Below are 18191 nucleotides of genomic sequence, written 5' to 3'. Positions count from 1 at the left end.
CTACTGAATTGTTCAATTGGTTTTTTTTTTAAATAGAAGGTGATCTCAGGAAAATTCATGATACTCAGTTATATCTTAAGAATTCAGCAGAAATTTTTGCAACTTTAAAAAACCATATTTAAGGGGCTTCCCTGGTGGCGCAGTGGTTGAGAGTCCGCCTGCCAATGCAGGGAACGTGGGTTCGTGCCCCGGTCCGGGAAGATCCCACGTGCCGCGGAGCGGCTGGGCCCGTGAGCTATGGCCGCTGAGCCTGCGCGTCCGGAGCCTGTGCTCCGCAACGGGAGAGGCCACAACAGTGAGAGGCCCGCGTACCGCAAAAAAAAAAAAAAATATTTAAAAAACTAACACTGAACTGCACACTTAAAAATGATTAAAATGGCATTTTATGTTGTATATATTTTACCATAATTTTTGAAAAAAAAGATAATTGTAGCAACCTTTAGGAAATAAAAACTGCTATGAGATGTTACTAAAAGTAAACACAATAGGGCAAACTACCCTTATTTGTGTCTTTGTTTTACTGTTAACTCTTGTTTTTACCCCTAATTAAATACCTTCTTAACTTTGCAGGGTTGTTACCCATAACCTAGAGATAGTTTGCGTTTAAGAGTCTTGCTCGGGTTTCAGCCTAACTTTCTGTTCTTAGGACAACTTTTTTTTTGGCTGCACTGCGAGGCTTGTGGGATCTGTTTCCCGACCAGGGATTGAACCATGGGCCACAGCAATGAAAGCCTGGAATCCTAACCACTAGGCCACCAGGGAACGCCCATTAGATTCTGCACTTCTCTGTGTGGATTTTCCTTTGATTTTATATTAATTTTCATTGCATCAAAATGAAGATCAATTAAACATTAAATAGTTGTAGATGAATAAGATACCACAGGAAGAGTAGGTAAATATTTAAGATTAACTAGACATTTGTTGAAATCCTAAGGTGTAGGCAAAGTATTTGCCTGAATACCCTCTCAGTGGAGAGGGATTTAACATTTTTTGCACTCTGTAATATGTCCAGGCAGAGAGACTAGAGACTTGCAAGTTCACTTACCACAATTAAAACCTCAGAGTCCTTTTTATCCCCATTTGCAGTTTATAGTTTAGAAAAGTAAAACTCAATGAAGTGAGGTAATTGGCTCAGTGTCTTAGCTAAACTATAACTTTTTCTCTTTTTAGATAATGTTATAGAAATGGTTAAAACTTTTTTGTAGTCTTATGTTTATGGAATTAAGAAAGTGTTTGACGGTTAAATTATATACACAATGACTTCTAATAGTGGTTAGGGTTAGGTTTTAATTTTTTTACAATCTGGAATTTGAAAATAGGTGAATACTTAATCTTTTATCAGAAATAGATGACTACAATGAGCTGAGCATAAAGAATGCTCTTCCTGTTATTTCCTTTGGGAAGATTAAAATAGGGCCTAACAGCCACCAGAGGGTACTGTGGAGTCAGCTATAGCTCTTTTCCAGAAATTGTTCTTTTTTGTTCTAGGTTTATTCAAATACAGAAAAGACAGAGAGAATTCGTATGTAACAGCTCTTACATTTCATAATTCAGTTTAGGCTGAATTATTGCCTCTTTTCTCTGAAAATCAACCACATAATAAGCTTACTGGATGAGTGTTAACCATGACCCTAATTTTTGTATTTCCTTTATAACCCTTTTAAACTGGTTCCTTAGATTTGTTATTTATCTTTGAACTAGAGTTATTTGAATGTTGATTTTGTTTTAATGAATTCACTCAGCTTAATAAAACAAGTAATTTTTAAAAAAATTGTATACAGTAATTGCATATAATGTAGTGGCTGTGAAATAGATTATAGAGTCACATTTCTTGGATTTGAGTCCTGACTCTACCCTTTCCAGCAGTGGAGACTTGGACGGGCCAGGTGGATTACTTATCTTCTTATCTTCTGAGTCTTAGTTTCCTGATGGGTAAAATGGGAAAAAGAATAGTTCCTGCCTCACCTTTATAAGCATTTACTGCATTGCTGTATTTAACGGCATAGCACCTATTAAGAATAAACATTACCGAACGTATGACTGTAAGTACTATCACTTAAAATTAGTTGGGGAAATTTTAGAATAGAATGTTACTTAGTATATTTCAATATGAGATGTTTAAAATTGAATGATGACTGCTGTATGAGTGACTTTTCTTTATTATTCAACACCTATACAGATCCTACCTCCTTCACTGTCTTGAGCTTCTAAGAAAATTGAAGCCAGGATGTATAAACTTACCTCAGCTTTCCATCTATTATTTCTACCTACTTATATACGGTCTAATTACAACTGGACAAAACCTTGAACAGCATGGGTTTGGACTGCACGGATCCACTTATACATAGATTTTTTTCAGTAAATACTATAGTACTGCACGATCCAGGGTTGGTTGAATCTGCGGATATGGAACCTTGGATTCGGAGGGCTAACTGTGGGACTTGAGCATCCGTGGATATCCTGGGACCAGTCCCTCCGTGGACACCAAGGGACAGCCATACACTTACCTTTTCCCCTCTCACTTTTGAGATAAAGGAGACTTTTGTTCATGATCAGTTTCACTACCAGCTGTGCACGCATCCTCCTCTTCCTCTTCTCTCATCTGCTTTCAGAGCTGTGCTTCATTGGTCGGTCCCTTCTCCAGATTCTTCCAACTATGTCTCTGCTGGATCCTTTCGTTTGTCATTCTCTAGTGCATAGTAGGTACACAGAGGTGTTTGCTGAATAAAACAAAGTGGCTAAGAATTTGGAGCCTAGAGTTAGAGCCCTGAGTTTGAGTCCTATTTGGCCTTACCCAGATTCGTTTCCTAATCTGTAAAATGAATTAAATTATATCTACCTCATGGGTTTTTCAGAATTTTGTATAAAAAACCTATAGCATAGTGTCTGGTGATTCCTCAACAAGGACAAAAAAAAAAAAGATTCAGAAAGGTTTAATGTTGGAAGCAGAGAATTTGAAAAACAATGACAGAAGACCCTAGGGAAATAGAATTTGGACAATATCATAGTCATTTTAGTAGATAAAGGTATATTTAGTATAATGATTGTTTTTGGACCCTGAGTTATTGGTAATTGATGGAATTATTTTGAACAATTTTCTGTTTCAAGGAAGGACTTAGATAAAATCACATAAAATAATTTAAAATTTCACTTGTGCTATTTAATTGCAATAAAATGCAATGATCACAGTACACTAGAACTTTTTTTTCTCTTCTCTCTGTGTTATAGGTTCTTTGGCATAGATAAATGTTCAGCGGGAGGATTAGACTTGACTGAACAGACCCCTGTCTTATTAGGGAGTAAAGCCATGGCAGCTAGTCTCATGGACGTGGCATTGGGTGACCCAGCTAGTCCTTTAGTTAATAGATCTAGGAACTCGTCAGCAGAGGACGATGATGATGATGTTGTATTTATTGAATCTATACAACCTCCTTCAAGTTCTGCTCCAATAATAGCTGATCAAAGAAATTTTATATTTGCTGCATCAAGAAATGAAAAGCTACAAGGAAATTATTCCATAATTCTTCCTTCCTCAAGAGGTTTGGCTTCTCAGAAGGGAAGTGTAAGTGAGACAATTGTCATTGATGATGAAGAAGACATGGAAACAAATGGAAAGGAAAAGACAATTTCTTCTAGTTTTATTGAATGGGCACTTCCTGGAAGTCAAAACAGAACCAAAGATTTGGATTTCTCCACTTCCAGTCTTTCAAGAAGTAAGGTAAATGCTGGAATGGGTAATGGTGTTATCACTACAGAATCGACTCTGAAATTCATATTACTAATGTTACAACCTTAGAAACAGGTATTAAGCTCTGAATGATGGGCGAGATATGAACTTAACGATTACAAATATAACACCACTATAGAATACCAGCTTGGGAGATGTCGCTAACGGACTGCAGTCGAGTAACTTTGGTGTTAATATGCAAACATACACCCCGTCTTTAACTTCACAGACCAAGACTGCAGTAGGACCTTTTAATCCTGGTAGAATGAATGTGGCAGGAGACGTTTTTCAGAACGGAGGATTTACAGCTCATCACAATCCTGGTAAGCAGTAAGTGATACTAAATATTTTCTTTCCACCCTAAGTAAATAAACTTTTGGCTGTTACTTTTAGTACCTATGTCTATTTTATTCTATATGTGAAATATTTTTTGTTAACTTTCATATTAAAATAGAATTTTTTGCTAAATAAAACTGTGCGGTCTACTCTATTTTACCCAACATGATTTATACGTGAAGTGTTTTAATTGAAAACTCCCATAACTACTACCTCCATCTTTGTTTACTAGCATCTTTATTTTAATGTAAAAGTCATAGAATAAAAGGATGGATAGTGAACCAAAGGATTAAAGGAATATTACATAACAATTAAATTTTATTTAATTTGTAATTACATAATCTGACCTTTCAATTTTTGCTTTTCAAGTGTTTACTTTTAGATTGCTTGTCTCTGATTTTTGGTTTTAAATCAGGATTTTATTAGTTGCTTCATTTTAAATTTAGAAAACTTTCTTACCTTTAAATCAGAGACTTGTTTTTTTCCCCTATTTTTTGGCCACACCACATGGCATACAGGATCTTAGTTCCCTGACCAGGGATTGAACCCCTGCAGTGGAAGCACTGAGTCTTAATCAGTGGACCGCCAGGAAAGTCCCAAATCAGATACCTGTATTTTAAAGACTCTTATGAGGCCAGTTGTGTTCTGGTAAAATATAATGAAAGTTATTTAAAATTTAGCAAATCTTTTTTGTGGATTTTTCATGACTTGGTGTGCTGTTTGTTTTTTCAGGTTTTTGTTTGTGTTTGTGTTTGTTTGTTTTGGGTCATTTTAGTGCTTTTAGCTATTGACCAACTTAGAATTTTAGGAAAGGACTGGAAAGTAATTAGAACTAAGAACCGAATCACTTGTTGTTTTAATGGAATGCTAGTATTTTTTTTCTTAAAAAATTTTTTTTAATTAATCTTTTTCTCTGGTTATGAGAACATTACAGAACATTTGAAGGAAATCATAGTTAGAAATAAGAAAATAGTATCTGTCACCTCCCTTACTAAGTAGAAGTGACTGACAACTTAAAATGTTGGTTTGTTTGCTTTCAGTCTTTTGCCTCTGTGGTTCTAAAAACAGAATTTAGAGCATATTGTATTTAGTTTTGTGTTCTCTTGATTTATTTAATCTAAATTTTATTTTATTTATTTATTTGCGGTACGCGGGCCTCTCACTGTTGTGGCCTCTCCCGTTGCGGAGCACAGGCTCTGGACACGCAGGCTTAGCGGCCATGGCTCACGGGCCCAGCCACTCCGCGGCATGTGGGATCTTCCTGGACCGGGGCACGAACCCGCGTCCCCTGCATCGGCAGGCGGACTCAACCACTGCGCCACCAGGGAAGCCCCTGTTATGTCATTTTAAAAGTAGAGGTTTCAGTGGCTATAAAATATTCCTTTGTCTGAGATATTTATTCCTCTACTTTTTAAGCATTTATATGGCTTTTCATTTTTTACTATTGAAACTCTACACACTAAATGTCTTCGTTTATATTGTTTATTAATTTCTATAGGACAGTTCTCAAACTTCTTGGTCTCAGTTTCACTCTTGGAAGTGATTGAAGATCCCAAAGTTTTTTGTTTTGTTTTTAATCTGTTATCATATTAGAAATTAAAACATAAATTTAAAAGGTATTTATTCATTTAACAAAAGTATGTGACATATTTTTGATGAAAGATAACTACTTTCACTAAAGAAATTTAGTGAAAAGTGATGTGTTACAGTTACAGAAATCTTTTTTAAAAATTTTTTTATAAAGCATTTTATTTTTTAAATTTTATTTATTTATTTATTTTTGGCTGTGTTGGGTCTTCGTTTCTGTGCGAGGGCTTTCTCTAGTTGCATTGAGTGGGGGCCACTCTTCATCGCGGCGCGTGGGCCTCTCACTATCATGGCCTCTCTTGTTGCAGAGCACAGGCTCCAGACGTACAGGCTCCAGACGTGCAGGCTCAGTAGTTGTGGCTCACTGGCCTAGTTGCTCCGCGGCATGTGAGATCTTCCCAGACCAGGGCTTGAACCCGTGTCCCCTGCATTAGCAGGCAGATTCTCAACCACTGCGCCACCAGGAAAGCCCCACAAATTTTTTGGAAGTCTGGCTTGATAGAAAACAGCAAGGTATATCTAGCTCCTCAAATCTAGTTCTACATTGAATGTGTTGCAATATCTTCTTTTGTTTGAAGTATAAGAAGAAAATCTGGCCTCACATACATATGTGGCTGTAGAATGGAACAATATTTTAGTAACCTTTTTAGTTAATTATGGATAGTTTTTTCCTTTTCCTTTTGACACAGCACCAAAACTTGAGAAGTGGTAGTTTCTTAAAAGTTCTTACAGTGTGGAATCTGAAACTATATAATGAACTTTTCATGCTTTATTACATTAAAATTCATTTATCTTTGAATGAATTTTACCTTTGTATGATTTGGTAACATTGTGCTTTAATTATTTGGAAAGTGTTGATTCACTGAGTTACCTAGGTCTTCTAAATGTTGACACCTTAGAAAGCTGTCACGCTAGCAGTGGTGGATGCAGGTGTTCAAAGATTCTGATTTTCACTCGAAAGCTCAAATTTTCTCACTGGCAACAAATACTGTTATTTTTTTGAAGTGAAAGGCTTATTTTAAGAAAATGTCAATAACCAGTTTGTTTTGTCGTTCCTTTAAGGCTAGTTCAGCTTGCAGTGCAACAATTTTACAAGTGCTTTTCCACTCTTTCTCATTGTTCTTTGGTATGAAACAAGTGGCTTCTGGATGCTTCCCTGTTCATCATACAGAGTATTAAGATGTAGTCAGAGGCTGAAATTTAGTAAAATTAATACTAATTTTTACCTTTTCACTAAAGTCTTCTGTTGCATAATAAATAATTTCACTGGCCTTTGTCCCTGGTTCTTGGGGGAGAGAATAAATCCTTGAAATTTACCAGATTCCTAATAACTAATGATTAAGGCTGAGGGTCACCAGAAAGACCAACCATGTGATTTGAGTGTTGGGCCTTTGAGCCAGCCCAGCCTCCATGGAGGAGAGAGAGGCTGGAGATTGAGTCCAGTCACACGCAGCGAATAATCCCACCAGTCACATCCACACGATGAAACCCAGTAAAAACTCATCCGTGCCGGGTGGGTGACGCTATCCACTTCCTCAGAGAGAGGGCACAGAAGCTCTGGCATTGGGACCCTTCCTCACCCCGTATGTCTCTTCATTTGGCTGGTCCTGGTTTGTATCCTTTAAATAAAACTGATCATAAGTATAGAGCTTTCTTGAGTTCCCTGAATCATTCTAGCAAATTATTGAATCTGAAGGGGCCTTAGGAACCTCCCAGATTTACAGCCAGTTGGCCAGAAGTCCAGGTGGCATGTAAAGTGAGGGCAGTCTTGTGGACTCTGCCTTCAAAATGGGGGGCTGGTGCTGACTCCAGGTAGTTATAGCATCAGAATTGTGTTGACCAGTTGTTGTTGGAAGAACAATAGGAAGTACAGGTGCTACTTTTTCTTTCTTTTGTGCAAGTGAAGAAAATTTTACTAGTACAGTTTGGTTCCACTGCCAGCAGTTTTACCTAACATCATTGCTTCTGCACCATTAGTGCAGATGCCAACACCATGAAAAAGGCACATAATCTTAGTTTTATTATGGAAATAGTTTGGCCTGGCAGATCCCCTTTTATTTCTTATGTAATGTTGAGTAGAAGTGATCAGAGTATAAAGTCTTGTCTTGTTCTTTTTTTTGTTGACCATGCCTCGCGGCTTGCAAGATCTTAGTTCCCTAACCAGGGATTGAACCCCAGGCACTCAGCAGTGAAAGCGCCTTCTGTGGTCTTGTTCTTGACCTGGGGTGGAGGGGAAACATTTGACATTTCATCATTTAGCGTATTCGCTTATGTCAAATATAGTAAGCTTTTTATGTTCATAATTTATTTAATAGCTTGTGCCTAGTCTTTGCAGTTATAAACAGGTTTCTCATGAATATCTCTTAAGTTTGTCACGCATATTTTCTAGTGAAAAGTTTCTGTAGGTGAAATTGCCGAGTCAAATGTCAACATATTTTTAAAGCTTTTCATGGTTAATACAGAATGGTCCTCACCAAAAAATTATGGGTTTTTTTTTCTTGTTGTTGTTATAATATTGTAAGCTCTCCTCAGGGGTAGGAGTATTATTAATGTTTGCTAAACTGATCATTTAGAGGTGATATCCTCTTAATGATCATTGAACTTTTAAAAATACTTTTGCAGACTTTTTATGAATTTGTTCATTTATGTTTGTCATCTACTTATTACTATGTACATCTTTTGTTTATTAATTGAGTGAAACCTGAAAAATAATATAAAAAACTTGTGATTTCTATATTGAGTGATGTGTTAAGCTTAAAAGCGGTTGAAGATGATGTTGAAGACTTGAAATAATGTCCATTGAAAAGCATTCTTTTGGATCTCTGTTTCTTTCACTCTTCTTTTTAAAATTTTTTATTGCAGTGTAATTGATTTGTTTCTTTCACTCTTATTTTTTGCTTTGTAATTATTTCCTAAATTTTACATGTATATTTTTGCAAGCATGAATTACATCTTATGTACATATAAGCTCTTAAGTGAAGTTAAAGCCAGAAGGCTTGCCATGTATTTCTTTTATGTTTCAGCCTTGACCGTTTTTCACCTTCTGGAGTAAATTGAAGTTGTGTATTGAATGATGAAGTGGATCAATAACATGCTTTTCAATGTAAAAGCATAGCACATAGACTGATACTTAACTGTAAAAAAGCATACTGTAGTTAGATGCTATACTGTTGCTCCACTCAAATTGTGGACATAATTGAGACTAGCAAAAGTTGTTTGAAAGTAGTTTTGACTGCTCTTGGATGTATTTTTATTCTTGTCATCCTTTTATCTCATTAATTCAAAACTGTATTTTATATTACAGTGATAATTTTCTCATGCCATGAGGTATCAATGATTTTAAAAAGTAACAGACAAAAAGCATTAAAGGACTCCCCTGACATTCATTCATATATATGAAGACGTTCTTAACTACATTTAAACTATTTTGTTTGTGCTGTGGCAATGAATTTCTGTTATCTCTGAAGTGTGGATGAATTTACAGTGTTCCTGGGTTCTCTAAAGTTCTATTTCGGGGGAAAAAAGTTACAGAATTATATCCTTTATTTATATATTTTATTATTTTTTTAAAAAAATAAATCTATTTATTTATTTATGGCTGAATTGGGTCTTCGTTGCTGTGCGCGGGCTTCTCATTGTGGTGGCTTCTTTTGTTGTAGAGTATGGGCTCTAGGCGCGTGGGATTCAGTAGTTGTGGCTCGCAGGCTCTAGAGCTCAGGCTCAGTAGTTGTGGCGCACGGGCTTAGTTGCTCCACGGCATGTGAGATCTTCCCAGACCAGGGCTCGAACCCATGTCCCCTGCATTGGCAGGTGGATTCTTAACCACTGCGCCACCAGGGAGGCCCTATCCTTTAAATAATACCATTTGGCCCAGAATTCTAAAAAGAGGGTCTACAGAGTTGTCAGGTAAAGAGTGATGGTAAAGATGTGTCTGAAGCTTTCTGAAAGGTGGAGTCACTTGTCAAAAAGGAGTGTCTTCTTTTATTTATTTATTTGTTTATTTATTTATTTATTTATTTATGGCTGTGTTGGTTGCTGCCAACGGGCTTTCTGTAGTTGCAGTGAGCGGGGGCTGCTCTTCGTTGCGGTGCACGGGCTTCTCATTGCGGTGGCCTCTCTTGTTGCGGAGCACAGGCACAGGCTTCAGTAGTTGTGGCTCATGGGCTCTATAGCGCAGGCTAAGCAGTTGTGGCACACTGGCCTAGTTCCTCTGCAGCATGTGGGATCCTCCCGGACCAGGGCTGGAACCCGTGTCCCCTGCATTGGCAGGCGGATTCTTAACCACTGCACCACCAGGGAAGCCCCAGGACTGTCTTCTCGTTGTTGCTCTTTTCACTCTGTTTAAGTTGGATGTAGCATAGTGAAAGCTGTCTAACTTTAGTATTAACCCTAAATTTTGTTTTTACTTGCTGTCAGCTTTTGTAAAATTAACCAATTTTACCAGAAGACTTACAGAATAATATGGTGACCATTGTATTACTATTGTAATTGTTGTTATTATTTAGAGTCAGAGCTCCCCCAGAGTGTCTTACTTTAGTTGCTGTGTGCTTCCCACTTCTATAGAATGAAGGATTTCCAGCACAGAAAAAAGAAAAAAAATAAGAGCAAGATGAGGATTTCTGGAGTTGAGTTATATTTGAATCTAGGGCTTAAGGGTTCAAATATTATCCTATAAAATTATGGCTCTGCATAAAGTACAAATAAAACTGTGTAATATCTTATGAAAATAAGATCATGTCCATTAGAATGGACCTTTGAGTCATTTAATCTTTTCATTAACCTTTAAGGTAGACTGTATTTCAGTGAAAGTTCTTCAGCCATCATGTATCTTTATGTAAACAGCAAAATTTCATCAAAGAAAATACTCAGACTTAGAAATTGTTCTTGCATCTGTGTTGTATTTTTGTTGGATTATAAACATCTCTGGCTATGATACTGATTCTAGGAAGTTCTTCTGATAATAACAGACTTTAGACTAATAATCGATAGGTAACTCCTGTCCCTCCTGCAGAGAATAATGGGGGACAGGGAGACAAAACATATAAAATATCGAAAGCATCACAGAGCTACAAATACACTAAAAAAATGTTTCTCATATCTGAGAAGGAGCCTCAGAGGAGTCATCTCTTACTTGGGGTTGCTTTTCTCTAACGGGTATGTGTTCAGTTCCAGAAAAGGCTGCTAAGAATCTAAGGGGAACTTTCAACAGACTCACAGGGGCCCACAAAGACGGACACTGATTTAAAAAATATATATATCGACCTTTGGATTGGGGATGCTAACATAATCCAGAGTCTCAATTTTTTTTTTTTTCAGTTTTTCGTGTAAAACTATTAGGGATATGAGGAGGCAGGCCATGTAATGAAATAAGAGAAAAAGCAGACAATAGAAATGAACCCACAAGGGGCGCAGGTACTAGGAGTATCAGACAGTCTACATTTTAGCTGTAGGTTTGGCACAGCTGAAGAGAGTGTGAATGAACTGGAATATGTATCAGAGTATTATCTAGACTGAGTCAGAACCAAAAGGGGGGACATACAGAAAAGAATGTAAGAGACTTAGGACATTTGATGAAAAGGACATGTAATTAATGTCCCAGAAAAAGAAAAAAAGAAATGAGGCAGAAGAGGTGTAACTGAGGATTTTCTAAAATGGAGAAAAACATCAACCCTTGAATTCGAGAACCTTTACAAATTCTGAGCAGGATAAATACCCAAGAGACCCTTAAGAGACATGTAGAGGAATCATAGTCAAAAATTGGAAGCAATCATCTGCCTGTAGATGGTAGCCTCCTTCTCCCCTGAGTAGCAAAGACTGCTCCCATGTCCTGCCTCCTGTCTGTCGTACACAGTAGGGTGTTGCTCCAGGAACTTTTGCGGTGGGCAATAAACCCAATAGCCCCTACCCAATAAACCTTTGATGTCCCCCCACCAAAAAAAAATTGGAAGCAATTGAAATGTCCATCAGCAGTAGAGTGATAAATAGTATCAGCCACACAATGGAATACTCAACAATGGAAACAGATGAACAACTACCTTCAGTGTGAATGAAACAGATGAGATGTTGAGACGAGGGTACACACTACATGATTTCATATGCGAAGTTCAAAATAAGGCAGAACTTATCTTTGAAGTGAGGATACAGATGGCTTGTGGGAAAGGAGGGGAGTGACTGCGTGGAAAAGACATGAGGATCCTGGAAGTTTTCTGTGTGTTTATCTGGGTGGTGGTCATAGAAGTACATATTCATTGTGAAGATGGTCATTGAGCTGTGCACTTAAGATTATAAACTTCATGTGTATGTGTTACTCTTTAACAACTAAGAACCCCACTGAGACACTGAAGTAACTTCACTAGCAGACCAACACTAAAGAAATACTAAAAGGTTGTTCTTTAGGCAGAAGAGTTTAGATGCAGGAAGAAATCAAGATTCTGTAAAACTTGGGACTTCCCTTGTGGTCCAGTGGTTGAGAATCCGTCTCGCATTGCAGGAGGCGCCTCTTTGATCCCTGGTCGGGGAACTAAGATCCCACATGCCGCAGGGCAACTGAGCCCGCGAGCTCTGGAGCCTGCGTGCCACAACTAGAGAGCCCGCACACCACAACTAATGAGCCCACACGCTGCAACTAGGACCTGATGCAGCCAAAAAATAAGTAAATAAATAAAATAAAAAATATCTAAAACTCAAATAGTGGATCTGGTACTTACTGGAATTCTGGGCAAATCACCTCTAGCTTCTAGGCCTTAATTTTCCTTGCATATAAGGAGGGATTGGATTAAATCCTTCTGGGCCCCTTCTCTTAAAATTTATTCTGGGGATAGAGCATGGAAGAATTTGGTTGAGAGACCTTTTATTTTAGCAGTCCCCAACCTTTTTGGCGCCAGGGACTGGTTTTGTGGAAGACAGTTTTTCCACGGACGGTGGGGGGTGGAGGATGTTCCAGGAGGTGATGCAAGCGATGGGGGGATGGGGGGTGGCAGGTGAAGCTGTGCTCGTTTGGACTGCTACTGGTCCCAGGCCCCCAGGGGTTGGGGACCCTGTTTTATTTAGCCTGTAGACACTAACACGATAAAATAAGAATTTGATGAAATAAGAAACTTTGAAATTAGGAGAAATTCAATAGTTGCAGTATAAACAAAGAAAACATTTGCTTTATTTATGTATGCACCAATGCTAAAGTGAAAAACCCTGCAGAATCTATTGAGCGGTATAGTTGATGTCTCACTTTACACACTTATATATAACTCTGTCCCTTTAAGCATGGGTAAGTGTGCAAAATTAAAAAGCCCAGGGCTTCCCGGGTGGCGCAGTGGTTGAGAGTTCGCCTGCCGATGCGGGGGACGCGGGTTCGGGCCCCGGTCCGGGAAGATCCCACATGCCGCGGAGCAGCTGGGCCCGTGAGCCGTGGCCGCTGAGCCTGCACGTCTGGAGCCTGTGCGCCGCAACGGGAGAGGCCCCAGCAGTGAGAGGCCCGCGTACCGCAAAAAAAAAATTAAAAAGCCCAGAGAATTCCCTGGTGGTCCAGTGGTTAGGACTTCACACTTTCACTGCTGCGGGGCCAGGGTCAATCCCTGGTCGGGGAACTAAGATCCCACAAGCTGCGTGACGCGGCCAAAATAAAAACAAAAACAAAACCTTATGGAATATACTTCATATTTGCCAGCGTATCTTTCTGCGGAGTGAAAGAATTCCTTTGGTTACTTGTTCTGTTTTGGTTTTGCCTGTTAAGATAAAAATATCTGGAAAAGGACAAAATTAGAAGCAGCAATGGGTAGGAATTTAGAAGTAAAAACAGGGTTGTTAGCGTTGGTAGTATTATGAGAGGCGCTTAGAGCTATAATAGGTGGAGGGGCCATAGACCTTCACCTAACGACAAAAGCTGTGTTTGAAGAGAGATGACAGAATAATTCAGTGCTCTTGGGCCTTGTTTCTCAAAGCTTCACCATTACTCAAGAGGTAGTTAGAAATGCAGAATCTCAGGCCCCTCCCTAGACTTACTGATTTAGAATCTCTGTTTAAACAAGATTCCCAAGTGATCGTATGCATGTTAAGGTTTGAGAGGCACTGTTACCTGTACATAATATTGTACCATTTTGAAGCTAACAGTAATATATGATGGAGTCCCCGTGTGAAGGTAGGAAAGCTGGGTCTCCTGTGTAATCCACCACCTACACTAATGCCTGGGAAATAGTCTAGAAGGCTGGCAGGTAATTGTAGACAGAGTTGCCTTAAAATGCTATGTCTAAATTACATGTACTTGCAAGTATTTTGGAGGGCAGTGCACTAGTATCTACAAATTACTTGAAATACATAGAGAAGATAGATTATTTAGCGGGGTGAATAAATAGAAAACGTGATAAAGCAAAAAGTAAAATAGTATAAAATCTATATGATGGACATATTTTTCACAGTAAAATTCTTTCAGCTTTATGTGCTTTAAATTTTTCATAATAAAATGTTAGGGGGGAAGCTGTTATGAAATGGGTATCATACACCAGACTATAATCTTTATATTTGTATATTTGCTTTATTTTATAATGTATGAATACTTTTGTCTTAGAAAAGAAAAAGTGCCTTAGGAAGTACCCTGTTTACAGAACATAACGCTTTACTATATGCATTATCTCATGTAGTTTTTTTCTTCCCCTGCTGCACAGCTTGTGGGATCTTAGTTCCCCGACCAGGGATTGAACCTGGGCCATGGCAGTGAAAGCGCGCAGAGTCCTAACCACTGGACCTCCAGGGAAGTCCCTCTCATTTAGTCTTCATAACACTGATAGGTTGGGTATCATTGTGATTTGTAGCTGAGAATACCAAGACCTAGTTTAAATTACTTCCACAATCTCTAGCACAGAGGGTCTGGCTTGGAGATGCTGGCTACCGCATTGCACAATTCCGGGGCTGCCATTTCCAGTGTTGGCACAATAGAGCATCATTCACTTAGAGTACAAAGGGGAGAGTCCCCCTGGGGTTGTACAGCAAGGCTTCCTCACTATTCTCTCAGACTTGCGCAAAATCAAAAATTTAAATATTTTTCTGATGGGAGTTTTTAACTGTTCCGTGACTTTTCTTATGTGTTTTATTTTTTAAGATTCTTGGATCTCCCAGTCAGCATCCTTTCCCCGTAATCAGAAACAGCCAGGGGTGGATTCTTTATCACCAGTGGACTCACTTCCTAAACAGATCTTCCAGCCTTCTGTCCAACAGCAACCCACTAAACCAGCTAAAATCACTTGTGCAAACTGCAAAAAGCCTTTACAGAAGGGACAGACAGCTTATCAGCGAAAAGGATCAGCTCACCTCTTCTGTTCTACCACCTGCCTCTCTTCCTTCTCTCATAAGCGTACTCCAAAGAAACGCAAGGTGACATGTAAAAAGTAAGCTGTACCTTTCAACATGCTCCCATATGATTGGATACTGGCAGTATGAATTTGTGTCCTGAATGTACTTAGAGAGTTGCGGAAGATTCATGGATAGAATTGATGCACAGGTTTCTTCAAGTTTATGGAGCTTGAGTTGTCCTAGCGTATGTCAGAGCTGTGGGTTATTTGTATTGTACTTACTCTTGGCAGGAAAATAGAGTTTAGGTATAGAAATAAATCAACCCTACCCCACCACTGCCTTTGCCTCACCCCGTTCCCCATCCTCTACCTTGGTTCTACCCGGTTGCTAACACCCTTTTTGAATGCTTCTAGAAGTCATAACCTGCGGCAAGGTTCTAAAGGTCATAACCTGTGACAACAAAATATTTTTATCTCTGAATATCTTACCATATTATTTAGGAACTGTTAGCAGTTAAACCAAAATGTGGATTTTTCTAGATCCAAAAATTATAGTTGATTCGTAGGATTAAATCATGAGAAAATGAAAAATGTCAATTATTGTTCATATATATTTGACTTTTATTAAAATGCAATGTTCTTAGGGAGTTCCCTGGTGGCCTAGTGATTAAGATTCTGGGCTTTCACTGCCATGGCCCGAGTTCAGTCCCTGGTGGGGGAAATGAGCCACTCAGCATGGCCAAAAAATAAGAATGCAGTGTTCTTAAATTGTGTCTATCCCTTGTGTTTCAGAGGTGCACCTGCAAAAAAGGCTACTCTTGTTCCTCAAGGGGAGTCAAGTGAATCCTTCCAAAAATTTTGTGGTACATCTTTGTCTCCCTATGAAGATAACCAGAATCTTCGAAAAAGAGTTCTGAATAAATCAAGATGTACAATCTGCAGTAAACTAACAGAGGTCTGTGATTTTATATCTTAAGTTATTATCTAGGTTCACAGCGATAATTTTAACTTTTAGGTGCTGTTATATGTTCTGCCATCTACCTAATGGATGAGTCTTGAATCTACTCAGTGAAGTTGAAGGGAAGAATAAGCATATGTTAGAATTGTCTCATAACAAATGTCCCACCCCATAGTATGGGGGGTAATCATCCATTTGTGTGGAACTGAATGTACTCATAAAGAGAGCAATAGTTTTATGGTGGATTTTGTTCTTATTAGCCACAGTAAATGAAAATGTAGGTTCAGGACATGAAGGAAACAACCAGTCCTACAAGAACACGTAGAACAGGTGGAGTGAAAGTATGTAGGTCACTTCACACTTCTTAGGCGGTATTGCCATCTTCCCAGGCATCCGGGGAGTCCCCACTTAACATGGTCTTTGGTAACTGAATTTGGTCTGGATTACCCTGAAGCCGTGTAAATCCCAGACACAATTTTATCTCAGCTACCATAGAGCTGAGCAAAGCAAGAACTTAGGTATATACAGACTCCATCCTGAATGTGGGTGATACTGGTTCCCTTCGCCCCCCCCCCCCCCCCAATTTTCTAGGGCGGTGGAGTTTATAATACCTGCAAATTCCCAATCCACTTATTTTTAAGCAGGTCATATCAAAACCTGCTAACCATTTCTTGTAATTTTTTTTTTATAAATTTATTTTTTAAATTTGTTTTTGGCTGTGTTGGGTCTTTGTTGCTGCACGTGGGCTTTCTCTAGTTGTGGCCAGTGGGGGCTACATTGTGGTTGCGCAGGCTTCTCATCGTGGTGGCTTCTCTTGTTGCAGAGCAGGGGCTCTGGGCGCGAGGGCTTCAGTAATTGCAGCATGTGGGCTCAGTAGTTGTGGCTCACAGGCTCTGGAGTGCAAGCTCAATAGTTGTGGGGCAAGGTCTCAGTTGCTCTGCAGCATGTGGGATCTTCCTGGACCAGGGCTCGAACCCATGTCCCCTGCATTGGCAGGCGGATTCTCAACCACTGCACCACCAGGGAAGCCCCTGTAATTCTTAAATGTCTGATTTTGTTGCTTTTTGTTCTATGAATCTTATTTTTCCTTTTATAAAATCAAAGCACAATTTTACAAAGAAATCAAAGATAAAAATGAAAGAATAGTGAAATGTGCTTTTGTAAAGTCTTTTACGTGAATGTTTCATCCACTGAGAAATTACTAAAGGTTCCTTATTTCTGTTGAAAAAACTAGGTATCTCGTGTATGGTGCTAATCCAGTTCATTTATTTAATAAATTGGTTTTTGTTTTTAGATTCGGCATGAAGTCAGCGTTAACAATGTAACACATAAGCTGTGCAGTAACCAGTGCTTTAACAAGTACAGGTTGGCCAATGGTCTAGTGATGAATTGCTGTGAGCAGTGTGGGGAGTACCTGCCCAGCAAAGGTGCTGGAAACAATCTCCTAGTCATTGAAGGTCAGCAGATGAGATTTTGCTGCCAAAGTTGTGTTAACGAATATAAACAGGTAATTCTTTTTTAATGAGTTTTAAATGATCAAGTTTGCAGTAACTTCTCCCTTGTTAGCTTACATGAAGCATATTTATCTTAGAATCTCATATGGTTCCATTTCTGTCAATCTCTCATCTCATACTCAAATGAGTATTAAAATTAATTGTTGTAAGTAAGCTTGTTTTAAGTCTTTATGTTTTGCAGACGTTACAATGAGTAATTCTTTTCTCTACCATTTTGCACTCCCACTGACAACTTGATAGTTCCAATTATTCTGTAGTCTCAACAAAATTTAGTGTTGTCTGTATTGATTTAATCTATTCTAGTGGGTATGAAATGATTATCTCATTGTGGTTTTAATTTCCTGATAACTACTGTTCCTTTCTCATCACTCATATATCTTCTTTTGTAAAGTATCTATTCAAGTTTTAGCTCACTTTTTTTTATTGGATTGTCTTTCTATTATTGAGTTGTAGGAATTCTTTTTATATATTCTGGATACATATCTTTTATAAAATAAATGTGTTTGGAAGATTTTTCTCCTGGACAGTGTTTTGTCTTTTCGTTTTCCTAATCAACCTTCCAGAAAAAGAATTCAGAATAATGATAGTGAAGATGATCTAGGACCTCAGAAACTGAATGGAGGCAAAGATCAAGAAGATGCAAGAAATATATAACAAAGACCTAGAAGAATTAAAGAACAAACACCTAGAGGAATTAAAGAACAACAGAGATGAACAATACAATAACTGAAATGAAAAATACACTAGGAGGAATCAGTAGCAGAATAACTGAGGCAGAAGAATGGGTA

At 38.5% G+C, this 18191-nt stretch overlaps 1 protein-coding gene across 1 annotated transcript in view; it reads left to right on the top strand.

The window, feature by feature from the left end:
* The window catches only part of ZMYM5 (zinc finger MYM-type containing 5), a 32083-nt gene that overhangs the window by 5629 nt on the left and 8263 nt on the right, over positions 1-18191 (top strand). The window contains exons 5-9 of the mRNA XM_024751370.1: positions 3229-3718; positions 3957-4050; positions 14742-15027; positions 15724-15886; positions 17184-17396. Of these exons, the coding sequence (XP_024607138.1) occupies positions 3229-3718; positions 3957-4050; positions 14742-15027; positions 15724-15886; positions 17184-17396 (1246 nt within the window). The remainder of the gene's footprint in view (positions 1-3228; positions 3719-3956; positions 4051-14741; positions 15028-15723; positions 15887-17183; positions 17397-18191) is intronic.

The sequence above is a fragment of the Neophocaena asiaeorientalis genome, unplaced genomic scaffold (genome assembly GCF_003031525.2).
Source record: "Neophocaena asiaeorientalis asiaeorientalis breed wild unplaced genomic scaffold, Neophocaena_asiaeorientalis_V1.1 scaffold914, whole genome shotgun sequence".
NCBI lineage: Eukaryota > Metazoa > Chordata > Mammalia > Artiodactyla > Phocoenidae > Neophocaena > Neophocaena asiaeorientalis.
This window is presented reverse-complemented; position numbering and strand designations above follow the sequence as displayed.